The 11,342-nt window shown below is 45.4% G+C and overlaps 1 protein-coding gene across 2 annotated transcripts; it reads right to left on the minus strand.

Moving 5' to 3' along the window:
- Positions 1-2,669: 2,669 nt before the first annotated feature.
- ASB12 (ankyrin repeat and SOCS box containing 12) lies at positions 2,670-9,130 on the minus strand. Of its 2 annotated transcripts, none has more exons than XM_017854806.1 (3): positions 8,959-9,130; positions 3,304-4,150; positions 2,670-2,946 (listed from the first exon to the last, which is right to left on the minus strand). In XM_017854806.1, exons 2-3 carry the CDS (start codon positions 4,124-4,126, stop codon positions 2,813-2,815), a joined length of 957 nt encoding a protein of 318 aa, XP_017710295.1. In that variant the 5' UTR covers positions 4,127-4,150; positions 8,959-9,130; the 3' UTR covers positions 2,670-2,812. The 2 variants fall into 2 exon arrangements, with proteins under 2 accessions (XP_017710295.1, XP_017710291.1); XM_017854802.1 differs by lacking the exon at positions 8,959-9,130 and adding an exon at positions 5,219-5,319.
- Between the last annotated feature and the right edge of the window lie 2,212 nt (positions 9,131-11,342).

The following is an 11,342-nucleotide window of genomic DNA, read 5'->3' on the forward strand; positions in this document are numbered from 1 at the left end:
TCCTTTGTAGGGACATGGATGCAGCTGGAAACCATCATTCTTAGCAAACTATCACAAGAACAGAAAACCAAACACCGCATGTTCTCACTCATAGGTGGGAACTGAACAGTGAGATCACTTGGACTCGGGAAGGGGAACATCACACACTGGGGCCTATCATGGGGAGAGGGGAGGGGGGAGGGCTTGCGTTGGGAGTTATACCTGATATAAATAATGAATTGATGGGTGCTGACGAGTTGATGGGTGCAGCACACCAACATGGCACAAGTATACATATGGAACACACCTGCACGTTATGCACATGTACCCTAGAACTTAAAGTATAATAAAAAAAAATTAAAAAATTAAAATAAATAAAAAAAAGAAAAAGAAAGATGATAGCAGGAGGGAAGAAAGGAGGGAGAGAGGAAGGAAGAAAGTCAGAAAGTAAAGGGAGGTCAGGAGGAGAGATAAAAGGGAGATAAGGGGCCTAGCTTACCTGAAGTAGTTAAAATTTGGCCTTCTGAAAGCTAGTGACTGTGCTGGGAGTAAGGGGGATTGAGGAAACTGAGCTTTCACCTGGACAAGACACTAAAGGCCAAGAGGAAGATTTCACTCGAGGTGCAGTAATAGCATCTCTGCTTTCTCCTCATACTTCCTAGGCAAAATTGCCTTGGAAAAGTCATCATCAGAATTTGAGGTGATTCATTCCAACTCCTGGCCCATTTACTGGATGGGAATGATGAGGCCTGGGGAGGGTAAAATATTAAGGCATCAGGCCTTAAAGTTGTCTCTTCTCACTAACAGCACAGGCAACCAGAGAAAGAACAGCTAGGAATGTTCTGAAGAGCTGGACCGTAAATAATAACATGGGCACTTTCCTTAGTTGGGTTCTCCATTCCCTCATCTGGGAAATTGAAGCTAAGAGTTTTGGCCCTTCCTCTTTACCTAGAATTTTGTACATTCTTATAACCTCCTCAAACACATGAACTTTGAAATGCCCAAAGTGTCCATGTGCCTTCATGAGTCAACCAGAATCTGTGTCCCAGATGCCACGGAGGAGGCCACCTTGCCCAGGCCCCATTCGAAGGGTGTACTTTCCTGGGGAACTATAGCAGATAGGGCTGCTGAGGTTGACTCAATCCCCAAGGGCCCTAAGGGAATCACAGGCAGGGCTAGGGGTGAGGTTTTGCACAAACTACCACTTAGGAGCCCAGATTGAAAGAAAGAAGAGAGCTGAGGATGCCTACCCTGAAGCCCTGAGTTCTTTAGTTCTCATGCTCCTTGAAGAAAAACATTTGCACTGTTTCCCAAAGTGCCTAAGAATGAAAATCTGAAAGCTGGGTGGGGTGGGAGCATGGAGATAGATATCCAATTTTCTCACCTTCCTTCCTAAAGTCTCTCAGGCAGAAGTAGCTAGGGAGAATGGGGAGGTGAGAGAAGTAGGGGCAAATCAGATTAAGACTCCATGCTCTGCCTCCCTTTCCCAGTGATAGGGGAGCATGATGTAGGAGACCATCAAAGCAGCTCCCAGGAGGGGCTCTAAATATGTAAAGTGCTTCCTGGGTACAGATTATCTGGGCTCTCCTCCTCTACCCCTTAATCTTGTGTCCCTTTCACTGCTCACCCATGTTCTCACCCACAGTTGTACAGGAGAAATACAAGAAGGTCCTGTGGAGGGATTAAAATTTAGTAAAATGAATTTCCCTGGATTTAAGTGGATATCTGTGCTGGTCCAGGGTCTGTTTGCTTCCTTCCCCTGTTCTCCACATTATAGGGGGTCTGACCCCTACAGGCTGTGTTTCCCAGGCTCCCAAGTCAACTACCTTCTGACTGGGTTTAACCAATAGAAGGCACTGGTGGGAAGGCAGGGAAAATGGAGAAACCAGGGTACTTAGCCTCTGCCTTCTCTGCCTTGGGTGGTGCCCCTGCTGTGTCTCCTCTGTGGTTCCTGCTATCAGCATACTTCCAATTCTGCTGTGTGATTCCAGCTCCTGGTTTAGGTCATACTACCTCCTCCCATGGTCCCTCCATTCTTCACCACCCAAATCATGGGCAGGCCTGTGATTTCACTTTCAATCAGATGACCCCTGTCCCTCCTCCCTTACCCCTGAAGCCTAGAAGTTATGCTGGCTTCCTGGACTTGCTAATCTCTAGGTTATCTGCTTGTCTTACTTGAATTCTCAGCCTATCACCTATGTAACCAAATTATTTTTCACATTAGATATTCTGTCATAAATATTTGATAGTTTGCTTACCCAGGTAGATCTTGAACAGAAACTGGACTAGCAGAAATGCAGCCTATGATTCAAGGTGAGTGAATGGGAGGCTCCTCAGTCACTTAACTCAAAGTAATATGAGACTGGGGGACAGCCAATGAAAAGGTGTCTTGCAGCAGCCAGAGAATTGAAGGGAGGCACAGGGCTGGGCAAGCTGATGTTACCCTTCTACCCACTTGTATTATTCAGGACCTTGCTTCCAGGGCAACCCAGCTCCCAAAACTCTCTAAAGGATCTTGGTGTGGAGGTATAGGCCATTGGGTTAGTTTCCTCTTTTGCTCTTACAGACTCCGGTGCCTGTCAGATACCAGACCATTTGCTATCCTTCCCCATGGCCAATCATACCCCTTCCCTCAATAACACCCACGCCCCCATCCATGCCCACACACACCAGGCACAACAGACACTGGGACTTATTTTCTGGATAATTTTATTGTGGAGGATAATACAGGAGAGCAACTCCAGGTAAGTGGATGAGGCTGTAATGCCCTCCAGCTACCTGAGTCCCCAGGTGGTTTTTGGAGGCATCATAAGTTCCTGGGGAGACTGCAAGATTACAGTTGGTGTTTTAGATAGCTAATCAACATGGGAGGAATATCCAGCTGGTTGATGGCTTGTGGCTGGCCAGCCTGGCACAGGGCTCTGCGGATGACTAAACGGGCCTGTGATAGAAGTGACCGTGGAGTGGCTACAGCAAGAAGAAACAGGTCATGAGGAGCAATTATCAGCATAATTCTCCCACACAAGCCTACATCCACCCTCCCCTGGCTACTACAGCCCTAATGCTCTATCCTTTCCAAGAAATAAAACAGTCATTGGCAGAGCCAGAACCAGAAATTGGGCTAGTGCTCCCCACCCCCACCCAACCTTATCTTAGTGACCTTTCTCTAACATGGAATACATAACCTCTTCTCTACTGGGGCCCCAGGAGAGGGAGGAAAATGGAGTTTTCTCCAGTGCATCTCAGAGGATTGGCTTTTACAGTGATTTGGGGCCCTGAGACCTCCAAGCCTCGTGACCCAAGGCTGGCCTGTTCACCACTCACCTCGGGCCTGTAGCAGCAATGCAATGCCTTTATCATCTTGTGAGGTCAGGTCAAGGGAGAGAGATGGAAGGTAGATATTAGCACCAAAATCTATTAACAGCTGGATGTACTCTGGCTCACAGTTATGGTGTAGGCAGATTTCAAGGAGGGTGCGGGGTCGTGGGACACGAGCCAATAGGCCCTGGTCAGTGCAGTTGTAGTCAGGGTCTGCTCCGTGGAGCAAAAGCAGGCGGAAGCAGTCAAGGTGGCCGTAGACTGCAGCCAAATAGAGGGGGCCAGAACATGAAGCTATGTTTGATGCCCAGACTGGTAGTTTAGCTTTGACGTTGGCCTCTGCACCATGGCCTAGGAGCTCCTGCAGGATAGCAACAGCACCATCACGGGCAGCTGTGAGCACGGGAGAACAGTTGTTGTAGACGCTACCACCAGGGCAGGCACCAGCTTCCAAAAGCACACGTACACAGTCCAGATGGCCATGACTGACAGCAGTGAAAAGTGGCGTCTGTGCCTTGACATCCAAGCTGTCAACATCAGCGCCATGTGCTAAGAGGACCTGCAAACAGCTCAAGTGTCCATAAGAAGCAGCCAAGCGCAAGGGTGTCCCAGGAACGCCCCAGCCACTCCTGCTGTTGATGAAACGTTTGTAACGCTCCTGGCGCAAAAGCTGGTCCAAGGTATAGGAGTCGTTGTCATACACTGCTTGATTGAGAGCCTGCTTCTCCTCCATGTCGGTGTCCTCTTCCTCCTTGTCGGGCTGCAGGAGGGAGAAGATCTTGGTGATGTCCATGAGGTTCATCTTGGCTAACTGGAGAACTATTCTCATTATGAGCACAAGGAAATACCAGATCTGTGGGTGACAAACAAGTGGGAGAGAATGAGGGTACCCATCAAAAGCCTGACCACACACCCTCCTTGAAATCTGCCTCCATTTCAACCCCTTGCCCCCTGCCCTTCACCATCAGGCTACTCATTCATGGGTCTCCTACTTCTCACTCCCAATCCCACTGTCTTATTTCAGGCCCCAAAGACACTGCCAAAACAGGTCAGGGCATTTTATAGTTTGATGCCTTTGCATATACTCTTCTGCCTGCCCCTCAAACTCCTACTTCTAGGAAGCCTTCCCTAATCTCCTCTTCCTGCTCAGGGATTCTGAAGGATCACAACTAAACTTCAGCTATGAACTTTCAAACCACATTTCTGCTTATCTATATTCCATTAGTGTATAAACTCCAGGGCAAGGACCCTGTATTCATTTTGTATTCCTCTACCCCTAGTAGGGTTGTATCATGGCTGGAAATTTGGTAGACGCATTTTCCTCAGATCAGAATGTGTGGATTAGTAAGGTGGCTCTGGCCTGGCACTGGCTAGGCCAATAGAACCATACTTTGTGGTGTCAAGCTGTCATCCCTGAGCTTTCTGACATCAGTCTTTTGGGGCAAGCCCTTAACTCCATTTTCAGATAGTTTAACTCTTCACAGCCCCTCATATATGACTAAAGCTCCCTCACCCGAGTGTTCTGTAACCTTCCCTCAGATGAAGGCCCCACATTTCAGGAATAGAAGTATTCAGGAAATTGGTATCGAATGATATTTACTGATTAAATGAAGAGGTGGCGTTACAAAGAACATATTTCAAGTAAAATGAAGACAGATGGCAGGAAACAGTCGAGGTTCCCAGGGCAAGTTTCCTCTCTGATTACAACTAGATTCTCCCCCAGGGCCAATTTAATCCAGGAGTCCCTTTGATTGCCAACACTGCCTCCCCATTCCTCTGGTTTAACCCTTTTTCCATCCTCTCTGTCTGACCCAGCCTAGAGCCTTTGACTCAACCTTCAACTCTTCTCTTCCCACAATCCTCAGGCCCTACAAAACCACTCATGGCTCAATGTCTGACTCAACCTAACTTCTGACCTTACCAGTCCTATTCCTAGTGCTTCAGTGTCAAGGTCATCCACCTCAGTTTCTAATGTCATCAGGGTGAGCTGGCAGGTTTCTCAGAGCTTAAGTTTCCCTACTCTCCCATATCCTGCAGCCGAGGTCTCAGGGCCTCATACCTCCTTTTATTCACTGTCTACCCCCACCCCTCTTTGTTAGTCTGGGACCTCAGGTAGCTACCTCATAGAAAGAAAATTATGAGGTGGGTGGGTAGGGTCACCCTAAACTTTAGGCCCCTCCCCACCCACCAGCATCAGCTCCATATATGGTCTTATTATTTATTTATTCTTGGGGTGCAATGGAAAGGACAGGAGTTTAGAAATCCAGCAGACCCAGATTTGCAGCTCAGCACTCTCAGTTCCTAGCTGAGTAACCTTGGGTAAGTCTCTTCCCTTCTTTGGGACTCAGTTTCCTCATCTATAAGACAGAAATGAAAGTCCCTTTCTCATGAAGTTGTTAGGAGTAAGAGGGCTACTACATACTCTGCACCTTCAGCCTCCTCACACTGGCTCCTCCCCCTCAACCATCTTAGGAGACAAAACAATAAACTTCTGTGGTCCTTTGTCCCACTCTAGCTATCTTTCTCTTCATCTCTCCCTTCTTAACCAAACATATCCAAAGAGTTTTCTACTATGTACTTCACCACCTTCCATTCACTTATCCAATCTCTGTAGTCTGGCTTCACCCACCCTCAAAGACACACCAAGAAAGCTCTTCAAAAGGTCATCTTTGTGGGTAAATCCAGTGGATGTCTTGAAGATCTTTTCTTCCCTGACTTTTCTGGAATATCTATCCCTACAGACCACTCCTCCCTACAAACTCCTCCATCATCTTCCTTGCCAGCACACTCTCCTGAGTTTTCTCCCTTCTCATTCTCCCCTGAAATATTTATGTTCTCTTCTCCATCCTCTTCTCTCCAGTCATGCTCACCTTTATTCTGATTATTTTAAACCTCTCTGTCCAAGCCCCCAGCTCTCTCTTTAGCTCCAGGCATGTATCTACTGAGTTTCTTCAAGCACTTCAAAGACAGCAGTATCACATCACCACCACTACCACCATGATAAAACTTGATCCATATATCATTTCCTCACCATTTACCTGGTCAACCAAACCAAAAACCAAGACTCCTGTCAATCCTCTTGCGTGTTTATCTCTCTCTCATCAAATCCCATTAAGTCCTGTGGATTTTACCTACTAAAGACCTCTCCAGACCACCTGTCCTCTTCAGGGACCATTCTCATTGACCATGCTTTATCTAGGCCCCCACTGCCTTTTGCCTCAGCAGTTATAGTGGTCTCATAGGTAGTTTCTCTTTTCATTATTTTCTCAGCATTGTTGATAAAGTGGTAATTTTAAAATACATATCTGATCTCTGCCAATTGTCTGTTTTAAATACTTTAATGGCTCCCCTTTCTTTCCAGCTACATCCCAAATACTTTAGCCCAACTCAGAGGTCCTTCATGAACAAATCTTGGCCAATCTCTCCAGCCTCACTTCCTACTACTCCTTGACTTATACCCTGAGATCCAGTGACAAGAGACAAGAAATGATGGCTCTCCATATACACCATGTTTCTTTCTGCCACAAGCAACTCCTTCTGCCAAGTTAATTCCTCCAGAGAATTGTAACTCCTATATGGGGCTTTGTTTGCCCCCAGTGCAGATAAAGAGGGCATATGTGGTAGTGGCAAAACATGGGAGTTCTGCTTCTACCCCAGCTCCAGCATTTAGTAGCTGTGTGACCTAGGGCAGGTCACTTAATCTCTCTGTGCCCATTTCTTAATCTGTAAAGACAAAATAACAATAGTACCTGCCTTGGAAGGTTGTTAGGATTAAATGAGTTAGTACATAGTATGTGCTTAGAATAGTGCCTGAAGGTAGTTCTCGGTAACTATTTATACTATGAGGATGATTATTACTTATGTCTCCATTTTCTATGGCTATTGCTCCCTACTTAATGTTCTAGAACCTCAGAGCTGCAATGGACCTTGTAGATAATTTAATTTTTTCAATTTAGAGATGGGGAAACCAAGGTTCAGAGCAGAGCAGGGACTTTAGTAATGTCACATGGTTGTTATTGTTAGTTGTCTCATGAACAAGAACTCAGAACACACTTATAATCCTATACTTTTCAAAGCAATTTCATGTAACAAAATAGGTAATATTATCCCCATTTTTTGGATGGAGGAAACTGAGTCCAGAGAGGGTAAGGGGTTTGCCATATGCCTTACATCAAGGCAAGAACAGAGTCAGAAACAGAATCCAGGTTTCTCTACTCCTACTCCTGTTCTTTCTGTTACAAGATGAAACACAAACACATAACCCCCTCCCTTGACTCCAGCAGAGTCACATTGCAGCTCCCAGGATCTTCAGCTTTTCAGTGTCATGATGAATTCCAGGGTCTTCGGTAATGGAAGGTTCCTTTACAAATAATTTATTCTGAAAACTGGTAGGAATTCCCTCTTTAGTATTTTATTTTGGGGACTAGGGTCTGGGGAGATAATGTGGCAGGGAGTGGCAGAGGAAAATGCCAAAGCTCTTGCAAAGGTCATACCAAGAGCCCACAGCAGAGCTCATATAATGAGCCTCCAGAGGGAGACCAAGCCATGCTCTCCAGCTGGCTTTGGCACTGGAGTGAATTGTGCCTTCATTAGATAAGGACAAGAAAATCCAGCTAGCCTGTTGTCTAACCTCATTTTGCTGTAGTTTATTAATCAAATAGTTATTATGTGCCTCCTACGTGCACGGAGCTCCTTCCTGATCCTAAAGATGTAGGAATTTTAAACCTTTTTTTGTGAGACTGGTTCCTGTGACAAACTAGTGAAGTCTATAAACGCCTTTCAGAATGGTTTTTACTACATAAAACACATAAAATTAAAGGAAACCAATTATAATAAAATGCGACTGTCAAAATATTATTAAATGCATGATATAGTAAGAGATGTTCTTTAGTAACACATTAAATAAAAAGGTCTAGTAATAATTTCTAAGTGGTAATAAATGACATTTCAAGATATCTGCCACAACTGTAATATGATATGAAATATCTGTGGTTTCTTCTGGTAACCAAGTTACAGGAACTGGTTATGCTACTGCCATTTGCTACCTACATCCATCCTTGAAGGAAACAGTAAATTTTAGTTAGAGGTTAGGGGGAAAAAAGGTAATTGTCTACTCATCCAAGTTTCTGGACCCTTTGAATTCTATCTAAGGTCCTCTTGGTGTCTGTGAATACAGGTTAAGTACTCCTACAGGAAAGTGATTGGTTTCTGTGCCCTAGAGCACTCCTTCAGGCATTAGTAGAACGTTTTTAAACCTTATCTTCCTTCTCCCACCCTTAGGAGTTCTGCCCTTATGCCCTTAAACCCACTCCAAGGCACCCATACACACAGACTAGCCAACACCACCACACAGGGACACAAAGACAAATCTCCACACTTCCTGTAGTGCATAATCTCAATTGCTCTCAAGAAGCAGGTCTGTTTAGACTCGAGGTCCTAGGCAGACATATCCTCTTGGGACACACAAGGCAGGGAGCTGGCATTATATCCCTCCTCCCTCCTCCTGGTGGGTTACGCTAACGACCTCCCAAGCGCCTCCCCCAACTCCCACCACGTCCCAGACCCAGTGGAAACAGCCTACAACGGGTAGTGGGTGATCACAGGTCTGCGGGACCGCGGTGGTCACCCTTCTCAAACCAGTCCTAGGCTCCAGGTACTCACCGAGCTTCAGCCTGAGGCCGTGCTGCCCGGGGTCGCTGCCCCCACCCGTCTGTGAAACATTGGGGCCTTGGTGTCCCCTCCTTAGGGAGCCTCTACGGCCCCAGCCTGGAGCAGCTGGGGCTCTCGGTTCCCACTGTTAACAATGCCGCTGAAAGACTAGGAGTCAGCCCCTAGTCTTGGTCCAAGGGGCTAATTTTAGGCTGCCCTCCACCCCCTCTTCCCAGGCCGTGTTATCTTACCAGTGCCATTCTGGGAGCGATTTCAGTAAGAGGAGGGGCTTGCCTGCGGGGAAGTCCTGGAAGGACTGACTGACAGATAGACAGGTGCCTGGCGAGGCTAGGGTTCCTGCTCCCAGCCTGTCCTCCTGTATCCCTCCCTGCCACTCAAATGGGAGGCAGGGTGAGGCCCCTGAGCTGTGGGTGTTCCCACATCTCCACCAGGAGGCACTGAGAAGGCCCAGCCTCAGCCTAGCATACATTTTTTTTTTTCTCTTCTGAACTGAGCCTCTCTGCATATCCTCCAACTCATTGCCCCTCCCCTTCCCCCACTGCTCAGAGTGAGGAGGAGGGTGGGAAGGAGAAGCCTTCATAACAGAATGTGTTCTCACTCAGCTTTTCTAAAGCTTAAGAAGGGCTTGGTCATTTATAAAGACCTTCCCAGTCCAGCAACCCACCAGGCTCAGCCTGAAGAAAATGCCCACAACCTCCCACTCTCCTCACCCTAAAGCATCACCATTAGTTTAATGTGTCCAGCACTGGGAACTTTGTCAAAAACTCAGCTCTCACTTTTCTGCCCCAAAACAGCCCTCTAGGGATCTGAACCCAGGTATTATATCCTCCATGTCACCTTGTTTCAGGGAAAACAGCCCCAGCTCCTTCATCTTTCTTTCAATCTGGTATCTATTTATTTCCCTCCCCAGTCTTGTCTACCTCACTCATGAAGTGGTCAAGCAACCTGCTTGCACATTGATAGTGCCAGGGAGCTCACAGAAGACCAGATCACTCCTCTGGGAAATGTTGGAATGTCCTAGTGTTATCAGTGACTCTGAAGATCAGAAATATCAAAAAGCATACCAGTTTCAGCTTAGCTTGAGCCAGTAGACTTTGTCTGAGGCCTCATGAAAGCCCATTTGCAGTCAACAAATAAGCTATTATGATCCTCAGGATGATAGAGTAAGGTGTTATTCTTGAAAAAAAAGATTTGCAGGATTTTTTAAAGTAAGTTTTTGTTGAGATAATTGTAATTCATATGTGGTTGTGGAATTAATACAGATTCCAAGTACACTTTACTGAGTTTCTCCCAAAGCTAACATCTTGCAATACTATAGTAATAATATAGTATAGGATATAGATTGATTTCTTTTATCAGCATTTTGTACTTTTCAGCATATGGATTGTATATTTTGTTAAGAAAATACCCAAATATTTCAATTTCTGTGGTGCAAATGTACATGGCATTGGATTTTGATTTGGGTTTCCATGTATTTGGTTCTTCTTCTGTTCCAAATGTTTGTTTCTTCGTAGAAATGCAGTTGGTTCACATGCACTCGTGTTTATTGCAGCACTATTTGCAATAGCAAAGACATGGAACCAACACAAATGCCCACCAGTGATAGACTGGATAAATAAAATGTGGTACATATACACCATGGAATACTATGCAGCCATAAAAAAGAGTGAGATCATGTCCTTTGCAGGGACATGGATGAAGCTAGAAGCCAAATTCTCAGCAAACACAGGAACAGAAAACCAAACACTGCATGTTCTCACTCATAAGTGGGAGTTGAACAATGAGAACACAGGGACACAGGGAGGGGAACAACACACACTGGGGCCTGCTAGGAGCTGGGGAGCAAGGGGAGGGAGAGCATGAGGACAAATATCTAATGCATGTGGGGTCTCAAACCTAGATAATGAGCTGATAGGTGCAGCAAACCACCATGGCACATGGAACAAACCTGCATATTCTGCACGTGTATCCTGGAACTTAAAGTAAAATTAAATTAGATTTTAAAAAAAGAAATGTGATTTTTTAGTGTGTGTGTTGATCTTGTATCCAAACTGAACTCCCTAGTTACAGGAAAGATTTTGTAGTTGTTGATTGTTTACTTTTGTTTTTGTTTTTTGCTAAGTTTATTGGGATTTTCTACATAGCCAATCATGCCATCTGCAAATGAGGACAATTTTATTTTTCCTTTTCCAATCTGTATGCCTTATTGGTTTTCTTTGCCTTAATACAATAGTCAGAACATCCAGGACTATGTTGAAAAAGAGTTGTGAGAGTGGACATGTTTGCCTTTTCCCAGTCTTAGAGAATTAGCATTCAGTTGTTCACAATTAGGTATGATGTTAATTGTACTTCTTTCTTTATTTTTTTTAAATTAT

The sequence above is a fragment of the Rhinopithecus bieti genome, unplaced genomic scaffold, assembly GCF_001698545.2.
Source record: "Rhinopithecus bieti isolate Rb0 unplaced genomic scaffold, ASM169854v2 scaffold_2870, whole genome shotgun sequence".
NCBI classification, from domain to species: domain Eukaryota; kingdom Metazoa; phylum Chordata; class Mammalia; order Primates; family Cercopithecidae; genus Rhinopithecus; species Rhinopithecus bieti.